The 25,971-nt window shown below is 38.3% G+C and overlaps 2 protein-coding genes across 2 annotated transcripts; one reads left to right on the top strand and one right to left on the bottom strand.

Annotated features, from left to right (window-relative positions):
• Positions 1-1,782: 1,782 nt before the first annotated feature.
• Positions 1,783-5,932, bottom strand: THNSL1 (threonine synthase like 1). The gene is given in 3 exon segments (XM_052804496.1): positions 1,783-4,099; positions 4,101-4,154; positions 4,624-5,932. Coding segments are annotated over 3 exon segments (2,436 nt in total). The 5' UTR covers positions 4,771-5,932; the 3' UTR covers positions 1,783-1,864.
• Positions 5,933-7,761: 1,829 nt separating this feature from the next.
• Positions 7,762-25,479, top strand: ENKUR (enkurin, TRPC channel interacting protein). Its single transcript, XM_052804462.1, has 6 exons — positions 7,762-8,038; positions 8,112-8,210; positions 11,603-11,748; positions 14,927-15,153; positions 17,004-17,150; positions 21,254-25,479. Exons 2-6 carry the CDS (start codon positions 8,134-8,136, stop codon positions 21,425-21,427), a joined length of 771 nt encoding a protein of 256 aa, XP_052660422.1. The 5' UTR covers positions 7,762-8,038; positions 8,112-8,133; the 3' UTR covers positions 21,428-25,479.
• Positions 25,480-25,971: the final 492 nt, after the last annotated feature.

Below are 25,971 nucleotides of genomic sequence, written 5' to 3'. Positions count from 1 at the left end.
ATGATGTTTTGAGGTCCCTTCCAACCTGGGCTGTTCTATGATTCTATGAAAATAAAAAATTATTTTCCAAAGTTACTGCAGAAATAGTGAAGAAGGACTGAGCAGAGAAAAGAACTAGAAAGGTCCTAAAAAGGCATCCAAGAAGGGCAGAATCTAGAAAGCTATCGTGTCACACCTTTGTTATCAGCTACATTTCATTTTATTGTATAATGTATTCACTGTGACAAATGCACATCATGCTTGGGTCTTTTACCTCACACTGGAAGAAATGACAATTCTTTAAAATAGTTTGCTAGATGGTGTCTTCTTCACCTCTGATGTGGCAAAAGTACAAGCAGACACACAGAGGAAGCTGGCAGATATGGCAACAGTTCAAAGCCCCAAATGAGTCCTGACATCTAGGAGATGTTGCCTCTTGAAGAGACAAAAAAATGTTAGCAATTACCACCTTTCTTGCCAATACTTTCCCTATTTGAATCTTGGTGGGAAGCACAACCTCCCATAGCTATAGGTCCTCACATCTGATGACTCTTAGCTCTTTACCTGTAACTGCATGCCATTCAAAACTTGTCAATACATCATTTTACCACTTCTCTTAGTGTGAAATGTAGTTATATTTTACGTCCTTGCTAAATATAATCTACGGTTAGCACAATACGTTTGTCCATAACCACATGATCTCCTAGGGCAACCTGCTCCATTTTTTTCTGACGCAAAAACCCACTAAAGAGCTGTCATTAGCAAAACCAGATTGCTAACATAGGTCTATTTTAGGTTACACAATGAATACCTCTGATGCATATCACACTTTCCAGACACTGGAGTTAATCCTTCACTTTCCTTGATGAGATGCCAAGCACTTTGGGAAGCTTCTTATACCAATTCATGCAAAGCATGAATAGAATAGAATGTCAAGGAAATTAATTTAAGCAAAATATGAAAACGGAAGTAATTAGAACAAGAAAGCTATATGACCTCAAAGATAAAACTTACATTCTAAAAACTCAGAATACAAGAAATAAATGCAAATAAATGGTGAAGTTTGGTTCTTATTTAAGGAGACTGCTGCTAATACTAGCAAATTTTCTACAGCATCAAAAAAGGATTCTAAAGTTGAAAGTTTAAATAGAAAAGATCTAGAAAAGAAACTACAACACACTGGAGGAAAAGTCACATCTCAAAAAAAATCTTAAAAATATTGAATGAAGTATTCTATTTTACACAGGAAAATATCTGGGAGGGAAAAAAGCAGGAAAAACAAAATGACCAGATTTTTTTTACATAAACGCTGGCCTCACAATACATAAAAAAAAATTACACAAGATAACATACCATCAAATTGGAACAGTTCAAGGACTAACAATACAAGTACACTTCAATCTTTGTAGTGAAATCAACCCTCATTAGTAACATAAGAACATCATTACAATATCTTATTATGTTCTGGTGCCCTAAGCGAAGTGAGTTAAAGTTTAACTAATCACCCACTGACCAAATGATCACATTATTCTTGCAACAAAACAAGAGCTATTAGTTTCAGAAAGGTCAGACTTCATTATCTTCCTCCTTCCATGGAGAATGCTTCAGGCTTGTGCCAAGGAAAGCCGACAGTACTGGTGTCTCTACTATGTATGACCTGCAAAAAAGTATTCCAGTCTTTTATACTCAATTCACAACCTTTCACCACTACTAGAAACCTCACATGCGTTACTTACAAATACTGTTGAAAACTTGAGAACTGAGTATAAAACTGTGGACGTTATGCTGTGGACTGGACACAGGCCAGGTCAATCATGACTTTATTAAAACATGCAGCTTGTTAAGAAGGTATTGCAATTGACACAGTGGACGACTGATCAGTTGCTCAGAAAACTTTCATAAAATGATTTTGAATTAAGGTTTCTATATGGGACATCAGCATACTTATATCAGCAGCACAGACCTGGTGATCCTCATTCCCCTTCTTTTTTAGAGTCTCTAATAGGCCCCAGTGGACTGGAGGCAGAGGGCTGTAAGAACTCAGCAAGTGAAGCTGACTTAATGGATTCTGGTTTATTTCTGCAATCCTCAAGGCCCTCAAGATAGCAGGTGCAAACTTAGAATAATGAGCTGTAGATGAAATAATAATTGGGCAAGTTCTATCTTGTAATCGATCTGCAACTACTTTAGCAACAGCTGTGTGTGTATCCAAAATATATCCTGTAGTACTGTATACAGAGTGAATGGCAGCTAGACAGTCCTCCTCAGAGCACCATCCAGCCACCAAGTCCTGCTGAAGCTTTTCAAGTAAATCTTTCTGTAGCTGGAAGTGGCCCTGATTTTCCAGCTGGTTATATAATTGTGTCACCAGTTGTCCATCCTCATTAGTAATCAGGTACAAGTATCGCTCAAGATTGGAGGACTTCAAAATATCTACTGCTGGTGAAAAAGTGGGAATCAATTTTCTTCCCCTCAAATCATAAACACCTGTTCTTATGAAGTCAGTCAAAACATTGTTTTCATTGGAAGCACAGATACATTTTCTAATAGGAATTCCCATCATTTTAGCATATAAAGCAGCTAATATGTTGCCAAAGTTTCCTGTAGGAATGCAAACATCTACAGGGCTTCCAAAAGGAATAATATCTTGATGAACAAGATCAAGGTATGCAGAGGCATGATAAACTACCTGAGGAAGCAGTCGTGCCCAGTTTATGGAGTTTGCTGCAGCTAAAGCTGTTCCATATTCTACTGTAAGAAAGCCAGTATAATCAGAATTAGTAAAGATTTGCTTTATAGCTGTCTGGCAAAAATCAAAATCAGATTTGACACCTACTGACCAGGCATTTTCTTTCTGACAGCCAATCATCTGTGATTTTTGAATTGGGCTTACTCCATCCTCAGGAAAAAAATTCATCACAGCAATTCTCTGTTTGTCAGTGTCATGGAGACGACTAAAGCCATCTAGGACTGCACTCCCTGTGTCACCAGAAGTAGCTACCAGAACCAAGTAATTGCAGCTTCTGGGAATGCAGTATGCAAATATATGTGGCACCATCTGTAATGCAAAATCTTTAAATGATGCTGTTGGTCCATGAAATAACTCAAGGAGAAACTGATTGCCTGCCAAATGCCTAACTGGGGCAATTTTAGAACAAGTAAAGTTTTCTCCATAAGCAGTTCCAATAATTTCTGCCAGCTTAGAAGCAGGAATATCAGAAGGATGTATGCATCTTTCTAGTATAACCTGGGCTCTTTCAATGTAAGTTGCTTCTATTAGGCTTTGCCATTCTCCAGCAGTGAATTTTGGAAGTCCTCTCTCAGGAACAAAGAGTCCTCCATCAGAGGCTAAGCCCTCAGTGACAACATCACTGAAATATTTATGAGAGTCTTTTTCCATACTCCTTCCAGACCTACTAGACCTAGTTGAAGTGAAAGTTTCCAGTTCCGAGTTTTGGTATCTCTTCACAGCATCAAGCACCTTTTCTGCTACAACCTCTGCTGCAATATCCCCTCCACAGAGAACACGGATGTCATACCACCTTTTGTAGAACTGCTTCCGAAACTGAAGTATGTCCTTGAGCGAAATACCAGGAGACTGGCCCACGATGCGATCCACTTTCATCGATTTCAGCCTACTCATAATGACTGTTGTGGGCACATCCAGATATACAACTATTCCATTTTTCTTCACATGCTGCATGCCAGCAGCATGCATCGGATTGGACCCAGTCAGGGAAATGACACTTCCAGATGCTGAAAACTTCAACAGGGCTTTTCCTTCCTCCTCTAAAAATTGCTCATTACCAACATCCTGCAGTTTTTCCGACACACTCATATTCCAGGTTGTTTCAAGGACATCATCATCTATGTCTATGACGGGGCAATCTAGTTTCTGACCTACTATTCTCCCAATCGTTGTTTTCCCAGCACCCGGAGGTCCCATCAGGATAATATTTTTGTTTCCAACAAGAGAATGGCTTGAGAACCATGACTTCCATATCTGTGCAAACGCAGCAGGTCTTGAAAGCATCAGTTTTAAACACATGCTAGAAAGACTGTTTTGGGTTATTAGTCTTAAAGGCTGATACTGAACAACGTGAAACATCTTCTGCTGGGTTGTTTTGCTGTTTGGTTTTTTTTTTTTCAAGCCAACTTGACAATCCACTTAACTGCTTCAAAAAGAAAAAAAACAGTAATTAGTCCTTCAGCAAACATCTAGGAAAAAAACCCTAAAGGATATGAAACTCAGAACAACAAGAATTCAAACATAAATGCAGTTATGACTTCATCAGTGCCAGGAAGACTCATTCCCCTCTCCTGCATAGTTCCAGTTGCTTCCACTAACAAATCCAACTTCAAACAGTCCATGTCCTCAGGGTAAATAAAGACATCCAGCCCTAACACTACAATACTATTTGCAAATAATATTGTTTATAGGAATTCAAAACCAATTAGTTTTCCCTCTAGTAGACTTATTTTTAAGTACACATTTACAAATAATGAAGATTAAATTATCTTCTTGCAATCAAAATGTTAACAAAATATGCATTTATCCCACCTTCCAAGACACCTTTGATTTTTTTATACTTTCTTTGTAAAAAAATAAAATGCAAGACCCACTTAAATACACAGAAAACTCACAGACTTGTGCAACAGCAAGGCTGGAAGAATTGCACCCAATTCTCTTCTGAAGGGATGGCAAACCAAGCAAGTGATTTGTGAAGAACTCCTATAATGGAATTGTTTTGAGTGTAGTTTGTGTAAAGCGAGAGAGAAAGAACATGTCATGAAGGCACTCTACCCTGAAAAAAAAAAAAAATCACTAGGAAAGTTGCATCTACAACAAAGATTAACCAAGAAGCTCTCAATGTTGTATTTTGTTTGCTTAGAGAAATCAACACCAATATCAGCATAAATTGCAGCACATGATTTGTGCATGATGTTTAGGGCAGAGGGGGAAGAACTTTCAAAATCTCCATAAAGTAGCGGGGCAGGGGGGTGATGGCGGAGAAATCGGCAAAAATTTGCACAGAAAATCCCTACAGAGTCATTTTTCATTTTAGGTAGGCAAACAAGTATCACCTTGTTATTTTTAATTTTTCATTATTCATGACTAAAAATGCTTAAAGAAAAGAAACACTTAACTTCCTTTTAGGAAATTAATTAAATTTTAGATGCAAAAATCCAATTCAGTGCTTGTTCATCAATTCTAAAAAAATAATATATATAAAATAAAAATATATATTTGCAATATATATAAAAACAGCATTTTTTTTAATTATTACTTTTAGCTGCTATAGTATGCAATACAAAGAGACAGTTGACTAAGCTGCAAGTTATATTTTTTTTTTTCTCCTGGCACTGTAACATATAACCAAAATGGCAGTCAGCAACTTCTGATAACTACATTTTAAAGACTCAAATCTAGCTGCTAGCACCCCAGCATTTACTTTGCAATGTTTATTAAAATATTTTCATTTATATACCAGCTGTGTTTCCCCACATTAATCATGACAGACTAAATAGAACAATTAAAGGAATTCACTACAGACTAAGTTTCCAAATCCTTCAGTTGTTCAGTGCCTTTTCTCTAGACGCTCTCCAGTCCAGACAGCCTTTTATCACTGTGAAGAGCAGAAGGTGGCCTGGAACTGCAGTAGAAGGCAGGTAAGCACCCAGCGGCAACTGCACCATCTTCCAAAGACCTACTCGTGATTAATCCATGTTTACAGGTGTCACACCAGTCCTTTAAAGACCCTGCTGTTCCCCGTCAGAGCACATATCATATGACTCCAGAGACACAGGTCACAAACTTAAAAAATTACACAGAAGCTCAAGTTTTGTAAGAGCAAACCACAAAAACAAAGACTCTTTGCTTCCAGGTGCTCCTTGCTCTAGATAGCCCTGCGTTCTTCAATCTGTCTTTTACACTCTACTTTACCAACTATTAGCATACGTTACAAAGTCAAAGTACTTCTAATAATTTAAGTCTTTGCATTTGCACACTTCTGCGTGGAGAGATGAGCTTGCAAACAGCAAGTCTCTGTGTTTGCATCCAGTGCTGCGACATGACGAACATGCTGTAATTACAAGGCACAGATCAGAGTAAAGATGGGCATATCATACTGTATTGTTTTTTCTCAATCCTTGTAAAGTATAAGGGAATCATCCTGTGTAGATGTAAATTTTTTGTAATAGTTATTAAAAAGAAAAAAACAATCTGTGAAGAGTAGTTGTAATATTCAGTATCATTATAAAGCTGTACTGCAATAGTAATGCACTGTATGTACGTATTCACTATACGGCCGGAAAGAGATCTTTGTATTAAACTGCCAGATGTAAATCAGTTATATTCAGGATTTTAAAAAATTTAGAGACAATATTTTAGTGATTTTATTTCTTGAACATAAGAATCACTTCAAGTGTTATGTGTGAACTAAGCGAGTACAAACCATGTCAAGCATAGTGGCCTGCCCACCATGTCTAGTTGCACTACAAATTCACTCTGAGGTGCAGTCACTTGGTATGCACTATACAGCTGCTGGATGTAACATCTGGACTGCGTTATGAATCTAGGCCATAGCCATTGTTTGAAATCAACTTGGTTAACCTCGTGCAAAAATTCGCAGGGAATTCCTTTATTCAGCTACTCAGTTTGACCTATTCCAGTGTAATCCAATTTTGCACCCACATAAAGTACATGTACACAGAAGTTTGCAACCATTGAATGCAACCTGTTTCCTTGAAATAATTTTTTGTTCACTTGGCAAAACTTTACTGTAAAACCAGCTCGAATTAGACTTTATCGCTAGTAGAGTTTACCAGTCTAGTTAGAACACCAGGCCATCCAACTTTAGATATAAACCCCATGCCAAAAGGGTGGGGTTTTTTAGAAACAGAGCTTACACCCATGCCTCCAACGAAATTTTAAGTTTTGACAATACACCTTGACCCTTCACTTGGATGTTGACAGCACCTACATATCATTAGCAATTATCCACAATTTTAACAACCGCTGCCAATGACAAGAGTTCTAGTGAAAACTGGGCTTTGTTACTGGTATAGACACAAAGTTTGCAACAACGTGACACGTGGTTAAAATTCAGTAACCAAACAAGGCAGTGGCAGTTTGCCGCTGCCAAAGACCTCAAGGTAGGCCAAGACTGATAATTACCATATTTCAAAATTGTTAACACAGGACAACTTCCATTTGCCTTTTCTCAGAGCTTTCACGCAGAAAAAAAAAAAAAAAACCCCAAAGAAAAACATTCAACCTTCTCGTGACCATCCCACGGACCAAGATCCTGCAAAGGTTCCCGCCTCACCGCCGCGCTCCCGCCTCACCGTTTCGACGCCCCGAAGGTGTCAAAGAGCGGGCGGAAGGAGGGGGCCCGCCGGGCCGCGCCGCGCCGCACCGGGGAAACGCGACACCACAGAGACGGGTCAGCCGCGCCCGCCCCCCCGGCCAGTGCAGCCCCGGGCTCCCACCTCCCCTCGGGAGCGGCGGAAGGCGCCCGTGCCCTGCCCTGCCCCGCCCCCGTGGCTCGGCTCGGCACGGCTCCCCTCGCCCTCAACCGCCCTCAGCGCGGCGCGCGCACGTACCGGCAGGGGCGGGGACAGCTGCCACAGGTACCATGCGCCCCCCGCCTCACACATTCCCCCCCCCGCGCCCCGCCGCGCACGCGCAGATCAAACCGCCCGGCGCGCCCTGATTCGGCCTTGCCGGCTTCACCTCCGCGAAGTGCGCCTGCGCGGCTCCGGGCGTCGCTTGGAGCGATTGCGCCTGCGCTGTCGCTCCCGGCCGTAGCGGCGGCCGACAGCTGCCTTCCGCCGGAGGGAGGCGGAAGCGTGATGGGGTAGGTTCCGCCCCCTCGTGGCTCTGTTACCTAGCAACGGGTTTCCCTAGTAACTGCGGAGACAACCGTGGGCCGGCCCGCGCCTGCCTCGGCGGCCTGAGGGGGCTCAGCGGCGGGAGGGAGCTGTTCCCTGACGTGGGCCCGGGGCGAGGAGGGAGGAAACGCCAGGCCCCCTCAGCGAGGGGGGCGGCTTCCCCGTGGCCAGAGCCTCTCGGCGAGGGGGGCGGCTTCCCCGTGGCCAGAGCCTCTCGGCGAGGTGGGCGCTTCCCCGTGTCCGGGGCCCCTCAGCCCGAGGATGACGACGCAGTGTGCCCAGGAGAGCATCTATAACCTCCTGCCCCGCCTGGAGGAGAAGCCTGTCAAACCTCCCAGGTACGTGGGTGTGACAGTACCACTTGCAGACGCGGTGGCTGGTTCTGGCAAGGCAATGCACCTTACGGGTAACATGTATTAAAAAAAAAAAATCTAGCTTTTGCGTAGTTATTGCTCCTCCTAATGAGTCACTGACTAACATCTGAGGGCTTACAGCCTGCTCCATGAGCTGATGATTCAGTCTGGTATCTTCAATGCCATCTTGTCCATTGACAAAGATTTTACAAAGCACTCTTTCCACTCAGAGGAAAATTACGTGACATCTTTGTTACACACACTTATAACAATTTTTCAGTGAGCAGCTGAAAAGTTGGGGGTTTAAAAATTTTTTCTCAGTGCCACACTTCCATTCTTTTCATGTGTCAGGTGTGTCTTCTGACATTGTCTCTTTTGCTTCTCTTTCTTACCCCTGACCTTAAAAACATTAAAAAAGGCCTTTTGCCCCCCTAGTATTAATTCCTTTGAGAGTTTTTATAAAATTCATACTTGATAATATGCAAAGTTATCTTGTTTTTTCAAGTCCCTATTACTTTATATGAAAGAAAGCTGTTAGAGCTAGCATTTTCAGTGAAAGGTTAATGTAGGTCATAACTCAATAGCTTTAAAATGGGTAGAAGTACCAGCGACCCTCATTAGAACAAAGACAGTTATCCGTTTTCAGGTAAAAGTGTTCAGACTTGTGAGATTCCTAGTTCTGAGCCTTTTCCATGTAAAAATAGATCATACATCTTTTTTTGTTTCCAATGTGAATGAACAATACTTTAGGCAGAGGAAAGTGAAATGACAGTATGGCAAGGCACGCAGCACACTAAATCTATTCCTGTCCTAATACCATTCAGGGATTTGGATACTCCGTGACCATCAGGTTCAGTTTAGGCAAGGGATTCCTTAGGTTGGATGCCATCTGACTAAATCCCCTTCTGATCTCACTGACTTCTGTTGTCACCCCGCTTCCTGCTTTGGTAATCATGTGCCAAATATCCATCTGGTAACAACAGTGTCAAACCTGGTTAACGGCATTATCTGACCAGTTTTAACTAATGCATACAAAATCTAGGGTCTTTTTTTTTCAAATGAAATCATATACATTTCACTCTCAACTGACCAGGTACTACTCAGGAAACCACAGCAAGCATCCTCATTTTCCACAACTTTGATGTCCCAAGATGACACCTAAGGAATAGTAACTGTCTTCTTACAAATGTATTGTCTTTTTTCCCCCTTGCCAAATGATGAATGGATTCAGGTTCTGAAGTCCCCCATACCCATGTTTTCTTCCTAGCAACCCTCTCTGACACCTGTTGGTGTATGACAGCATTTAGCCACTTTCTCAGCCTGAAAAGTCACTGAAAAGGTACAACTGCCACATCTCTTTATCCAAAGGAATGCCTATAGCTGTCCACAAAAGACATCTTACCTTATGCCAATATATAATAAACTCAATACCTTCTCATTCACTTTCTCGTTCCAAGACTGTGTGAACCCTACTAGGTCAAACTCCTCATAAAGTCACTACCTTTCTCTACTGTGTGGCTATAATGCCACTCCTAGCAAATGACGAAGAACGCAATTACTTATGAGTGTGGTGGGTTTGTGCCTATGTCTATAGCTGTTTGGCATGAATTGAACAGAAAAAATAAATAAAACTTCATTCCTTATGATTACAGGTATTTCCGGAATTATATATAATCTTATGTTCATAATCCTCTTTCTGATTTTGGAGACCAAATCTCCGGAAGACAAAATAACTCCACATTGTTAATGAAGTCCTCTTACATGTTCTAATGTTATGATCAAGTACAAATACATGTATTGGACATTTCCAGCTCACATACAAAAGCTTTTATCAGTGTTGCTACTATAATTCCCATTCACTTGGCCCAGCATTACATCGTTTCTTTCATACTATTTCAGTATTTCTGTATAACAGGTTGCATTATATGTAATCGTTTTTGTTCTTTTTTTCCTTACCTGAAAACATGGTATAGTTTTTTCATAAACACTTATGGTTTTTTCCATGAAAGAAGAGTGCAATTGTTCATCAGCTTTTATCTACCATAAATTAACATGACATGTTTCCTAAAGATGGACAGTTTTTAATAGGTACAATGAGGTAGCCTGAGCTTCAGGAGCAGGGAGTTCTGCTCCCTCAGGAAAACATCTGTGACAGCTCAGTCCTTCAGCTAGAGGCAAGATGCTGCTAATCAGCTAAGGATCAGCATTTGGCTTCTTTTGGAGAACATGTGTGCATACTTTTGATTAAAGCAGAAGTTACAGTGCCGTATGCAACATTATACCGTAACAGCAGTGTGTGCATACAGCTTTTCATGTCTGAGCCCTTACTGATTTTCAGATTAGCTGTTTCAGTTAGTGCCAAAACCACCACTGATGACAGTAGTTCAGGATCATAATTTGGATCTGTGTAATATAAAAAATATACAGTTTGCTGTGCTGTTTCAGAGCAGTCATCCATCTCATCTAATCTGTTATAATAGTCTGTAACAGATGGTTCAACAGGAACATTGAGACAATGATACAGTGGACAGTAACAAGATAAACTGACGATCAAGGACATTCTGTCCAACTCTCAACTACGTTTCACATGTTTTTGGAAGCATGAGGTTTTACATACCTCTAAAATTTGTTTCATCCCATGGAATGAAGCAGTTCTCATTATCAATACGTATCTCATGCTTTTTGATGCCAACTGAGCTTTTCCTTAGATGTGTTTGATTGCTGTGTAAGGCCCTACAATGTACTGCAACTTCAGCTTCTGAAACCGCCGAGATACATTGGCATTTGCATCTTTCTCTTACTACAAACTTTCAAATATAGAAAATCTAGTAAAGTAGGTTCATGATTACTATTTTCCTATAGATGCACAACAGCTGCATATTTTGGATGCATTCTTGAACAGAACAAATAGCCACATTAAAAAAACTTTTCAAAATGGAGTTAATTAAAAAATAAAGACCAAAGTGTGTAACACACAACCTCATAAAAATAATTAATTTGTGCAAGCAATACTCAAAGCAGTTTATTTCCAAAATTTAGGTCTTGTTGAGTTTCAAAATGTCTGTGTTCAGTATTTATATGAACAGTGCATACAGGAACCATTTCCCAAAGTGTGATAATACTGACCTTGGAGACACAAGAGAAGAATGAACAAGCAAGCTAACTTCAGAATCAGAAAAACCACTTGTCAGTGCAGTGCTGGGCTTAGCCTTAGTATGGAGGTTGTGTGAGTGATGGCCTTTATTTGGGAAAGAGTACAAAACAAAATAGCTTAGGCTTTTGGCATGAACTACTGCAAAAATGTATATTCTTTGAAGAAGTATTTTTAATAATTTTCTGACCTTTAACTTCTTCATGGCTATTTTTTAACATCTAAGGTATATATCCACATTCAGACCATCCGTGAAACGTGAAGCAGAGAAAAATAAAGCTCAATGGAAAACTATGGGACCAGCAAAAGTTGCAGTGCCATCTCCAAAAAATTTTCTGCAGAAACATTCAAAAGAACCAAAGCTACCAGCAAGTAAGTGTAGACATGAAATATATGAATTGTATTTTTTTAATTTTAAAATTGATAATATTAATGTTGAAAGTAACAGTTAGTTATGGAGAATCAAATTTTTTAAAAATCTAAAATAATTTTTGTATGTTGGGACAGTTTCCATTGTTCCTTTTATAGTATCTATGATACCAAAATTATTTCTTTATTTTACAAAAATGTTTCTTATTTATTGTGTAAAATACTGAAACAAGCAACAAGGAGATTATATATGTGATTAGAAAATACAGTAATTATTTACTGTCATGTGGTACAAATCCAGCTGAAATATAAAGCAAAATTATATCTCTCTTGGCTGCAGCTATTCAGATGTTGAAGACGTGTTGATGGTATGTTCTATCCTGCTGATATTTCAATTCGTAATTACATAGTTTAGATTTGTACGTCATTCTTTTCTGCAATAGATCATTAACGTTTAAGTAATATGAATGGGGGTATTAGAAGTGAACTAATTGTTTTTAATGCTTGAAGAGATATGGGAAAAGTATGTGTGCCTTTCTTGATGTTATAAGCAACATACAGCTTTTACTTTTCAGCGCTCATTGTCTGCTCTTAATCCCGTAGTGTTAAATTGGCTGGCAGTGTTCAAAGCATATAATTTTTTGGAGACCTGCATGTCACAGAAGTAAGAAAATTGGAATATTTTGTTGCAAAATGCATGCTATCTTTGGGCACAAACCATAATTCTGGGTATAAGGAGTTGACAGTTCTAATGTTCAGCCTCATGGCTGGTTCTGCAAGGGTGGAGTGACCTTCTTAGTGCTGCTGGAGTTCTAAGTACACTGCTGTCAGAATTTATAATTGAGTTACAAAGTTTCAGCTTGAAACTGTTTTTAGCCTGGAAAAATAGAAGAGCTTAACTTACAGTATTGAAAAAAAGCTGTCTAAGAGAATGTAGGAGTCCAGCACCCAAATTTACGTGGCACACACAAATGGCTTTAGCACTGAAAATACAGGCTGTACCAGGAGGCTTTGGAAGCTTAATGCCTCAGGCAATATGGATTATTAGAACCTTAAGGTAAGCTTTGGTCCCAGAGGTCCTGTAGGCATCCTGGGTCATTTTTGAGTAAAGCCTTCACTTTTTCAGGAAATCTGAACAGTGTTCAGTATACTGGAATGTCATACTTCATGACATCTGAGCATTAATGCTTCCAAGATCAAGACCTTGTTAAATTACCACACTAGCATTTTAGATGGGCATGGGAAAGAAGGTTGATTCACCAATAATTTGGAGCAGTCTGTAAGATCTCTTTTAAGTACTTGTATTATAAAATTAGTGTTATCTACTTCAAATTTGCTATATATTGAGATACAGCACTCTGACTCATTTTTCTCAGACAAGCAGCTCACAATATTTCTATTTCAACTTGTTGATTCAGGGCTTCATAACAGAAATATGTGCTTAGGTGTTTGCATTTGGAGTCAATGAACCAGAGCCTCAAAATTACTATGACACATCATAGCTTTGATCCAGACTAGTAATTTCATTGCCATGATTAGATCCTAACAGATCTTGAGAAGGAACTGTATCATTAACTCAGAAAGTTCTTGTACTTTGTTGGATGGAATTTCATACCTACCTCAGAGAAGTTACACTGCTTAATCACCTCTTTTAAAGCATGGTAGTTTCATCACTTGGAATTTAACCAGTTATCAGTTGTCTAAATGGGATTATGGCATTGTGTTTGTGGTATCTGTGCCACCTTCAAAACTGGGTTTGATCCAACTAGTTAAAAAATAGATTGCAAGGACAGAACAGAAAGATTGAATTTTTTTCCCTAAAGTCTGGGATAGTATGATTCTTTAGAGTCTGATTACTCACCACTTCCTTACAAAAGGTGTGTTTCCTAACCTTCAGCTGAATCTTGTTGTATTACTGGACTTGGCATTCATTTTAACCAAGCTTGGTTGCTGGCTGCAGTAGTGGGGCCTCCCAAAGCAGCAAGTGTGCACCAGTGTACTGCAGATAATGGTGAGCCAGTGCTCACTGAGAGGCTTCAGAGATCTTGTTTCCAAAAAGACATCCTAAGAGAAATAGAGATTTAAGTCTGTGTGTCCTAAAGTACTAAGTTATGGCAAGCTATCAGGTTGTAAAAACTATACCCAGGAAAGCAGTGGTTCATGGGGTCAGTATCAGGAAACCAGCTGTTGTAGGAATGAGCTCTGTCACTTGTGACATTACACTTATTTTCTACCAAAGAACATGAACTCAGACAACCTGAATCAAATCATTATCTCTGATAATGATTGAGTTAGTTTCATCTAGTGGGAAACATGGTGGGAAATGAATTGTCTTTCATCACTCACCTGAAGTGAGACTACTCAGGAGACTACTGACTTTCTGTTGGTGCCTTGGAGAAAAGATTACACTAAAAAGGAATAGCTTCTATATTCTCTGGAGAAAGGAATGTGAGAAGTTGTTTACGAGTGTTAGGGAACAGCAAGAGCAGGGCTTTTCCCTAAGGGGAGGTGAGCCAGAAATTGAGGGCAACCACAGTGCAGGCTGAGCAATGACCTCACCAACAGAGTGCAGTCCCATCACACCAGAGGCAGGCGAGCAGAGTGGGGTGGTGATGAAAATGTGTCCTATCAATGGCTTAGTGACCATCAGGCAAGATGGGGTAACAGGCCAGGTCCATCCACCGATTCCACATAGCTCTTCAGGAAGAGGACTAGGGGCAGGCATGGCTGAAACAGCTCAGCCAGGCACTGACAGCACAGGGCTGACCTGAAATGGGGTTCCTAAGCCCAAGGGTGTGGGGTGGATGCCCCGGGTGAGACTGGGCAGGGCCATTAATGCCTAAAGGCCCTGACAATGAGCATCTCCAGTAAAAGTAGTTTTAATTACATTTTTAAAAAGTCCCATACTACTGCAGTTAAGAGGAAATGAGTGACATATTATAAGAAAAACCCATCTAAACCAACATAGTATTTCCTAGATTATGAAACTTCTATTATGCCAAACAAGCATACTCATTTTCATCATAGTACATTCCCAGTCAATTCTTTCATTGTAGATACAGTTGGTTTCTATTTTTATGTAATTTTGTACATAATTTTTCCTTTTCGAAAAATGTAATAACATTAAATTGCGAAGCTCTTCATAGTTATTGCTGAGAATGTTTACGTGCTCAATTCACAGGAAAAAAAGAACAGGATAGTAAGAAATTGCCTGCATTGTCAGTGCCACGGAGGACAGATCACCCAGTTATGGGAATTCAGAGTAAAAAGAATTTTATAAATACAAATGCAGTTGCTGCTATCACGGGATTGCCTAAAAAGCCTCAACCTATTTATGTTGATAGAAGACAGGGAGATAAATATCTGCTTGAAACTTCAGGACTTGTTCCAAAATATATTAAAAAAAAGGTAAGTTTTATTAAATTATAGTGGAAATACTAGTAGCAATGCCTATTTTAGGTTCTCTATTGCATTATCCTGTGAAATGTTTATGATTCTTTTTGAGATGTTTAGATACCACTGCTGTTTGTGGTAAACCTTTGAAATTCATCAGGAAGAAATCACTGGCACTAGAATTGTGCCTTGCCTTTGCTCTGTATTCACTTGCTTATGCTGTCAGAAAAAAATTGGCAGAATGATGCTGCTAAAGCAATAGCATATGTGTTGCATTGGGAACCCAGGGAGCATCTGATGGGGAGACAAATGGAGTTCTGTGATGAATGAATGCTGGCTCTTTAGGAAAGACAGGCAGGGAAGAAGAGGAGGGGTTGCCCTTTGGATGAAGGAGCTGTTTAAATATATGGAGCTCTTCTGTGGAATTGGCTGGTTGAGCTTGTGGGTCAGGATCAGAGGAAAGGCTAGTAAGTGTCAAAAGTGTGTTTGTTATGGACCATCCAATCAGGTGAGGAACTGGATGAAATTTCTTTAAGCAGCTTGAGGAAAACTTCTGATCACAGTGCAGCTGCTTAGGGAAGACTTCACCATCCTTGATATCTGCTGAAGGGACAACACAATGGGATGAAGCCAATCCAAAAAGGTTCCTGGAATGTGTCAGCAACAGCTTCTTAACACAGATGCTAGATGAGCCAACCAGTGGTCATGCTCTTCTGGTTCTGCTACTTACAAATGAGAAAGAACTGGTCAGAGGTGTGATAATCAATAGTAGTCTTGTTTGCACAGGCCATGAAGTAGTTCAAGATCCCCTTCTCCTCAGGGAGGCAAGTGGTAGTGTACAGACCCTGTACTTCAGGAGAGCAAACATCAGCTTATTCAGGAAACTAGTAGGTAGGACCCCATGGGAGACAGCTTTGAAAAGCAAAGGAGCTTGAGAGAGCTGGCATGCCTGTAAGGACAACTTCGTCCAAGCACAAGAACAGTCTGTTCCACTATTCAGGAAAACAAGATGTATTAGGAGTCTGGCTTATTTAAACTGGTAACTCATGACAGAGCATTATGCAAAAAGAGACATGACATATGACATAACTCATGACAGGGAAGATGCAAAAAAGCAAACCTGCAACCCTTGCAGTACCTTATGGCTAAACATATATATAAATGATGCTAGTCATAGTGCCACCCAACGCTAAAAGATTTGTGAATCATTTAGCATTTGGTAGAAAGAAGGTAGACTCCAGTAACTTCTGGCAGAGCTAGATAGGCTTCATTTTACAAAGGATAAGGCAAAATAGATGTGTTCCCCCAAGTATATCTGGGATATTCAGAAATTATTTGTCCCCTCAGAAACACAATTCTGCCACATCCAGAAGGGGATAGTTTATCATTCCTAACTAGTCCAATTTTCATGTATGTGTTAACACTATCACTCTCTTCTATGGCATGCAACGTTCAGCAAAAATCAGGATACAGGAAGACCTTTCAAAGAAAGTATCTAAGGAATGTGTTTCAGAACATAGAATCTGACACCATATAAAAATGTAAAATAGCTTGCTGTCATTAACAGGTTTCAAACGCCTCACTGAACCATCAGTTCTTATAAATAAATGTTTCGGTTTCTGGATTCTGTTGTCTTCCAAGGTTGTGAAAAGAAGTTGAAGGGAATTGTTTATATGTTTTGCTCAGGCTACAAAGACAATCATGTCTGATACTTCTAAGAACACAGTGATTTAAGATTTTATTGCTCGGTAGTGCAAAATTCCATTTCAAGCTGTCTTTGCAAATGTAATATACTATGGATGACAGGTATTTCTTTGTTTCCTTCATAAAAGCACATATAAGAAACTTCTTCCTTACCCTTATAGGATTATGGTGTTACACCAAAATATGTAACACGGAGAAATGAAGAAATGAAGAGAGCTCAGAAAGAATACGAGGCCGGTATCTTGGAGCATCTCAAGAAAAGAGCGATGAAACGGCTATCTGATGAAGAAAGGAGAAGTCTTCTGCAGGTGCATATTTTGATTTAGTGTAATTAGTAACATGTACAAAATATTAAATAAGGTAATGTCAGTCCATGTAAGTAATAAAAGTATATTCTATTTTTTAAGTGAAGTGAATGAGTTAGCTACTTTTTCACTAGATGGAGCTGTAGAACAGTTGTAAACTGAACTGAAGGGAGCTGATGTAGCTACATTTTAGTCCAGTTTTACAAGTACTTCAATTCTGTTAGATCTCTATCCCCCTTAATGACTTGGAATTTCAGTGAAACTTCAAAGGAATGCAGAAAATCAAGTGACAGTTCTGACTCTCTACTTGTGAACCATGGAAAAATATGCCTTTTTTTTTCCTGATGCATAACATTGACAATTTTATTGGCAGTTTCTATGTTCACATTGTGACCTCACTGACTAAAGTATAAGGTCATGCTTTAAAATGTAGCAAAAACAGAAAACAGAATTAAATTGCAATATACTTGTAGAACTATGGCTGGAAAAATTGTATTTTGTCAAGCTGTTTTGGATACTGTCTTTCATACAGGTTTTATTGCAGAAGATTTTCTAAAGAGAAATAATACCATAAAATAAATAGAGTGGAAAAGAGACATTTTAAAGTATATCCCATCCTTGAACTAGAATTTCTTATGTCCACATTTTAGCCAAATTTCCTATGAAAATGAGGCTTACATTACTGTGAAACCTATTCATCAGTCTGTCCCTTAATAACTTGATCTTAGCAGCCACCTGAAACAAATTAGCAGATGGATGGGCATCTCCAAGGTGCTAAATTCCCATTAAAAAGCCCGCCGAATATTTAGAGAGAAAACACAGTGTTTTAACTCACTTGCAAAGATTAACTGGTTAATCAGCAACATCCAAAATAGCTAGCACAATGGTGTCTCTTGCTTATGCAGCAAGCAGTAGAAGCTAGGAAGGAGTATGGGAGAGAGGTGAGGGTATTGCATTGACAGCAATATAAAGAACATAACAGCAAGGGTGAAGATTAAGATATTTTTATGGTGGGAAAGGCATGGGACAAGCTGATGGTCCAGCAAGTTAACTATACAGCAAAAATATATGCGCAAAAAGGCATGTGAGTTCAGCTGCTCACAGTTCTGCATTTACTTTTCTTAAAATTATGTTCTGTATTTTTCAAATAGAAGAGTATACTGAAATATTTTTTAATTAAAAAGTTTGTGGATTGTTTTTATTAACTCAGTATTTTCTTTTAAATTTTTCAAAAAAGTTTGCTCTTTCATGGGTCAGATTATTTATACAGTTATATTGTCAGGAGGAATTAGTGTCCCCAGGGTATGTGGCTTCTACCCAGTGCTCAGCTGTAGACATATGGGAATTCCTGTCTTTTAAAATAATTGACATTGCTAGTGAACACATGTGCACTATCTGATTTGAAAGAATACGTGGCAATAGATGTCTGAGAACAAAATCAAGCCTCATGAACTTACAAAAATAAAGGGAAATAATTTCTGCCAACATTTTTTGAACTCTCCATTGTGCTTACTTTGGTTGGGATTTTGTGAGAATAAAAGAGAGTGTTGATAAATGCAGTACATATTTCTCACTGATCCAGTATGTATTAGAATTCCTTATAAAGAGTTAGATATTCAGTTTGTGATCTAGCCCATAGCAGTAATGGTCAGCATATTACATTGCTCTTGGAGGAGCTCTGAGGGAGACTTTTATGGAGGGGAGTCATGATCTGCTTTTGGTCTCTCCACTCTGTAGGGATAGAGTAAATTGTGGTGAGTGCATGCTCTAATGTGTTTTAAAATTCACTGTTTTAAGTGATTTCCAAAATAGTTTTTGCTAATGTACACAAAGAATTATTTAAAAGAAGCTATGAATGACTCTTCTATGAAAGTTTTGGAAATACGGTATTTATTTTCATGAGTATATATTTGTAAACGATACCTGATGCCTGGTAGACTAGGAGCTTTAGTTAAGTACTTTACAGCCTTGGATTGCAAAGACAAGTAGCATTACAAGACAGTAAATAAATAGCCTTGTTGCTCTAAGTTTCACATGTTGAGGTAGGGTTTTTAAATTTATGTAGATATTGGTATATGAAGATTTTTGGAATAACCATTATGGACAACACCTAGATGCTTAATATGAATATGCAAAAAGCACGAATTGCTATGCAATAAATACACTGCTTTGAATCAGTAAAATATTAGTTCATATTAAAAAGTATGTTTTTCTTAGTATTGGCAGGGAGAGGTAATTTTTTTCTGTTAAATCAATTCATACAGTGGACAAAATCAGACAAGTTTTTTAGCACAAGAGTCCTTGAGTTCTGAAATAGAAGCAACAATCTTCAAAGCTAAATATGTGTTAAGGTAATTCCTTTAAATTTAACTTCAGTATGTTAATCAATTAGCCAGTCTGGGAGAAAAGGTGTTTAATAATAGCAAAGAAGGACATGAGGTTGGAAATCACAGCATGCCATAAAATCAGTATGTCAGTTGAATCCGGTTTTAGTTATGAAGCAGAGTTGAAAACTTTAGTTCCCAAGAGAGTAACTTCAGTTCATTTTTGAAGATACTTTGTGATCTCCTCTAAGGAAACAGAACTGAGAGCCAAAAACATTTTGGAAAAGTGTTTTCTCACTGATAGCCATATTGTATTATTTACTGATAGCTGTACGAGTTCCTCGTAGTAGATGTGATTATTAAGTTCACCCATATAGTTTTCATGAGGACATTTGATGCACTGAACAAACTCTACTAAATCCTCATATATGCATGTATAGGATGTGTAGATTTTGATTATCCTCTTGAGGAGAGAAAGTAAGAGCAATTGTTGCAGTAATTGTGAAGATGTAAAGAAAAATTTTATTTTTCTACCACAGTCTGGTTCCATTCAGCATATATTGGTGGATAAAAGTTTGTCTCTGATGTTGAATTAACAAGTTCATGAGTATGTTTCAGATGATTGCATGGGGTTTTTTAGGCAGGGTTTTAGTCTTGGGCTTTTATATATGGAAGATACAGTTCATTTTATCTAGTAAGGTAATTCTTTGCATAGCAGCATTCAAGAGAGGTAGCAGTTACTGAAATTATTGTTGATAGGGTCAGTAACAGCTAGGTTTTTTAGTCCAAATGATAAATAAGTTGCCTACAGATATTATTGTAAATGTAGATTAGGAAAGGAATGCAATTATTTATAATTTTTTCAAAGTAGTTTGTAGAAGTTAAAATATTGTGGGATCAGTTTGGTGTCCATGGTCTGAGCAAAGTCTCAATTATGGAAAATGAAGCTGGTTGTGAGATGAACTAAAATGCTGCTGAATTTTGGCTGGAGTTCCAAGTATTGGTGCTCTTGTGATTATTTAAGGTAAGTAACACCACTGTGTGTGACATGGTGATATCTGTGGTAGCTAGGTTGCTGTTTATGGGGAAGTGGTTTCTGTAGTACAGTTTGTAAGATCATTCCTGTTGCATTTTGGAGAAAAGAAGACATTTGAGTGATAAGAGTTTTGAGGCAGCTTTTATGAATCATAGTAGTTCCTCAGTGAGCATATTACCATTAGATACAATGGAGCAGTCACAGTTGCCTACCTGTAGATCATTGAAAGCATAGAAAGTCTCTTATATAGAATAAGGAAGAGTCACTCTTCATTTACCTTATGCAGTTTTTCTTGAAGATACTGAGGACTGGAAATTAAGTGTACAGACTTCCTTGAGTTCCTGGTAGGCTACAGAGTTGACTGTCAGTCACATTGACATACTTTTTTTCAGTTTAATATTTTTGTAGCTCATCCTTCATTGGCTAGTTTAATTATTGTTTTGTTGCCTCTTAAAGACTGTAATTTTTTCTCTCCAAGGCACAGAGTTTTGTAAAGACCATTCCTTATATTGCATCAGAATGAGTCAAAATTATTTCTGTTGCAACCACTTTGACTTTTAAGCATTTAATTAATTTGGTCCAATTAAGATGATTAAACACTATCCATATATTTATCTATTATTTTAACATTGCAGTGACACTCATCAAATGAAATATTAACAAAAAACCCTAGGTAGTTTATATGCATATTATTCTTAATGAAGTAAGTTTTCCTCATATATTTCCTTTTCTTGTAATGGCACTAGGGGCTGAAAAAGAACTGGGAAGAAGTGTATCGTGAATTTCAGGGTCTTTCAGTAGAAATAGACACCATACCCAAGAAGATATATAAAGAAAAGCTGGAATCACAGATGAAACAACTGGAGCATGACATAGAAGTAATTGAGAAGCACAAAGTTATCTACATTGCAAATGAGTAAGGACTGTTTTTCAAATATTGCCTCTTTCCTCCTTTTCTTTTTCTCTATCTCTACATCTCCAAGAAGTGCCCCCCTAAATCCTGAGAAGAAATTGACACCGCCACCTATTCAGAAGGAAATATTCAACTAATAAAAGTATGTAGCTTCTTAGAAAAGTTGTTGCGTATAGCTCTCGTCTGTATAATTCACAAAACATTTTGAAATAAAATTCTTAGTTAAACTTTGAGTATAAAAACATTAATTTAATCTATTATTCTTTCTAATTTTTATTAACTACTAAGATTTCTATAAACATCATAGAAAAAGCATAAAAAATACTGTTTCATATGTTTAGAGCACTTCTTTCCTTGCATAGCCAAAACAAAGTGAAATAATTGGCTGCTGAAACAGCTTGGTAAATATAACTTCAGGGTGGGATGGCTTCTGGGCTAGTTATTAAAGAGCTGTTGTGCTTTACTTAAAAGCTTGAGTGATTGTATTTCTAAACAGCTTGGCTTCTGCATAACATTTTGTGTACTCATTTTTTTGTTACCAAAACCAATTTTTATGGTGGAAGCCCATAATAATATAGACTTAACGCAATACAGATACCACATGTCGCTTGCTGTGTGTGTTTATGCATAAATAATTTGGTAATACTGTAGTAAATCTACAACTAAAGTAGAAAAATGTGTTTTGATTGCTATTATGTGTGTAATGTTAGAATGAAAGCAATATACTAGCATGTGAGTCAAGACCTAGGCAGAAATTATATCAGCATACTATAGTGCAATTATTTGCATAAAAAGAAAAATTGTTTTTCTTTCCTACTGCTTAACCTTTGCTTCAGAACACAGCTTTTTCTGTATGGTATCAATCATTACCACCAGCAGCTGTTGTGACATCAGCACAGGATGAAGTAAAAAACCTCAAATGAACTATTAAAAGCCGAATTTTCATGTACATTAAATTCCTTTCATAAATTTGTCAGGGAATGGCTTTGAAGACTTCACAGTGATTCTAGGCTATATTTCTTGTGCATCTTAAACTCCTCTATGACATGCACTAGGAAAGTGTGGGTGAGCAGGAATGTGTATTTTGTTCTTTGTAACTTACTGTTAAGCAATCATGTTTATTTTTGAAAGATATAAGCTTGAGGAAAGCTGTGGTTTTGTAAAATATGGATTCATTTATTGTTTACTCAAAAGAATGACTTATACTGTATATTTTAACAAAACCACACCAATTATAAGCACTTAATAACATGTCACATTATCTCCTAGTGAAGTACAAGATGCCTTTCTTAAGAAATGCAATATAATCAAACATGGCTGTTTCTTGTGGCTTAAAATAAAAAGCTAGATTTGACTCCAAAACAGCATGCATTCCCACTGCCTCACTCTCAGCTTTTAGTTACTCATAGACGATTTGGCTGAGTTAGGTTGAGGATCTGGATTTGGTTCTTCCATTTATCATCAGTGCTAACTTTATGGAAATGCAAAGTAGGTGATGGCCTATCCCAAAATTTGGGACAAGCAACTAGGCCACACTTGGAAACATTCATCATTCACCAGTAATAAAGACTGCTTTTTAAAAATGTCGTAAGGATATTAGTATATTATTGGGAAGTTAGGAAATGAACAGGAAGGGATGCAAAAAGTATTCCTGCTTAACAGGAGAAGGAGAGACTAAAGCCAGTGCACTTCTGTAGCTGAGTGGGCTATCACTAGTTTCTTTCAACAGTACTGTGGGGGTTTTTTGCATAAACCTCATATAGTGTTTTGCAGGTAGTTGCTGCCACACAGGATGTTCCCCTCTTGATACGTGTGAATAGCTTCTGTCACCCTGTGGGGAGGTTATAACTCCTGCCATCTATTTTGATGTGTATTCCATGCAACCTACCGACACTTCTGATTATGGAAAAAATATATTATAATGAAAACCATTGAAAATACACACGGAAGGATAACATTCTTACCCTTTAACTCTCTCTGGGAAGTTTGACAAAATTTACAGAATCTGAAGAATGTAACTCTGTAATTATATGTTCAGGAAATGCCAATAATTGAAGGTGTAATGTTCATGAATCAACTAATACGTAACATCAGTATAACTAAAGCAAAAAGGTGAGTAAACTCAATTGTTCTGATAGAATTGTTCCTTCATAAAAGATACTAAATATTAACAGAAACAAGTCTGTCCACAGGCTAAAAACTAGCATTACCAGTTGAAACGTTCTCTAAATTCACTAGTCAATTACTGATAATCAATGAAATAATGAGAAAGAAAATAATCAAAATGCTTCTAGTACTTCATAATTATCAAACTGGTATTTTTAAATGGTCCATATTAAATTGGATAACCATCACAAAACACATGCTAAACGGGATATGAATGCTGTGTTGGTCAGTAAGAGTTATGTTGCCATAAACTGAAGATATTTCCTGTTGGAAGTTGTGCATGACAAAACTGTGTATCTATTTTTTAAAAATAGCAACATGAAATTATGATAAATATCTCACTGGCTGTTCTTCAGAATGGAACTATTTATATCCAGGAAGGATGGGATCAGATATGGCATCATCACAAACACAGGGAGTTCCTGATCCTATGGCTCCGATAGAGCTGCCTCGAGCAAGCATCAGATCTGACAGGAGCATATGGGCTCCATGTGGCTGATCTCAAGGCACGGTGGTTTCTTGGACTATACATGAATTCCTGGGGACTAAGTCTGGGACAGTTCCTCAAAATCTTCTTTGCAGAGGGGTAACCTCATTCCCCTCATGAAACAGTAAGGGCAAAATTCTGTGGGAGAAATAATATGGGATAAATTCCTCACTGATTTAATTTTACTTAGTCTCTGCATGTGGGTTTTATTGTAGGAGGGTATGTTCTGGCCCTTTGTATATTTTTGTGAAAAACTGGTATCACAAACTGCTGTTGTGATTGCTCTGCCACAAAGCTAAAATCTAGTCCTTTCACTGGGGTATGTTTCAGGGAAAAGAACATATCTAACAATTTCAGCCCTAATGAAGGCAGACATCTTTCAGATAAGAAAATTTCACATATATGCAGATTAATGGGAGTCCTAGATAAATGCTAGTCCTAGTCAATGCTTTCATCTTCGGCTTTACAATGTTTATTAATAATATAATTACAGGAGAGACAGGTGGCAAAACCTATTATTAAGGTTGTCTGACATTTCCCATAGTCAAGGAAGCCAGCTGCTGAGCCCTGCAGCTGATTGGGACCATCCACCCCAGTAACTAGAGGCGTATTGAGCCTGACCAAGCTAAGGAGGACTGGCCATTTCTCCCCATGAGTGGGCATCCAAGGTAGTGAATGTATACTTGACTGCTGAATGCCTAGATTGTATTTTTTTTTCATTCTGTCTCGATCTTGCTCCAGCTCCTTTTTGTTATGTAATGTTATGTACATAAAATGTGAGTAAATTCAGGGTTTTCATCCTCCAGGCTAAGCAGTGGCATTACGGTAGGAATCCAAGGTGAGCTGAGTTTCTTGTTTGTGTTTTTTGCTTTACTGTTTAGAGGGCGCTGAAGTAAATGTAACTTCCATTTCACCAAGTTATAAAAAACACACTTCATTTTTTCTTCTAGACTGTACCTCCAACAAATGGTTGTAGACAAGCAGGCATAGCCAAAGAGTAGACTACATTCACGTCAGCTGGTCTTCTTGATGCTGCTATGCAGATGAACTCCTGTTCAGTTACAGTACTAGCCTGTGTTGTTAATTCGTTATTCCATGCCTGCCTCCACATTGACTCCACAGCATGGAGCAATTCACACAAATGTGCAAACACTGGAATACCTTTGTCTTCAAATCCTTCCTCAAATGTTCTTTGCAATGGTGCCCACCAAAAATTTAACAACAGCTGAGCTGCTGGTGAGCTGAGATTAGGGCTTATCTCGCTGACCTGTGCAGTTTCCTTGAACTCCCCTGGCACTGTAGCCAGTCATTTCTTGTCTTAGGCTTAGATTGTAAGTTATCTGTTGTGTGGATCATCTTTTTCTCTCTTTGCTTAGTGTCTGACACAATAAAATTTTTGTCTGTAAGTAGAGCTTCTACGTGCTTATAATAATATTAAATATGATCATCTGGGGGATGAATTAAGACCATGCAATAAAGGGAACGGATTCAAGTTGTTTACTAAAAGGATCTGTTTTCCAAGAACCCTCATCTCATTTGTTTCAGCAACTGGAAAGTAGGAGTTGAAGGAAGAGAAATGAAATTTAAAGCACTTAACTTATTCCCTAGAGCAATATGATTTATTCATATCTTTGTCATAGAATGTTTTTGAAATGCAATTGTAAATGACTTATACCTGGCTTTTTCACTGGTAGCCATTAATACTGCATTTCTCATTTTTGAGGTTCCTGAATTCTGTGATTTGAGCCCATATGTTTTAAATATAGGATATATGTGCCTAAAGTTAGAAGCTACGCTTTGAACCTAGACAGCGCTATGTAATAGTTTGAAAGCTATTGTCTCAAACTGGTCACTCAAAATTAATGAAAATACTGTTTAAATTACTCTTGCTAGGTGAG

Source organism: Harpia harpyja, chromosome 1 (genome assembly GCF_026419915.1).
Source record: "Harpia harpyja isolate bHarHar1 chromosome 1, bHarHar1 primary haplotype, whole genome shotgun sequence".
Classification (NCBI taxonomy): Eukaryota; Metazoa; Chordata; class Aves; order Accipitriformes; family Accipitridae; genus Harpia; species Harpia harpyja.
Note: the sequence above shows the minus strand (reverse complement) of the source record. Positions and strands in the feature narration are given on the sequence as shown.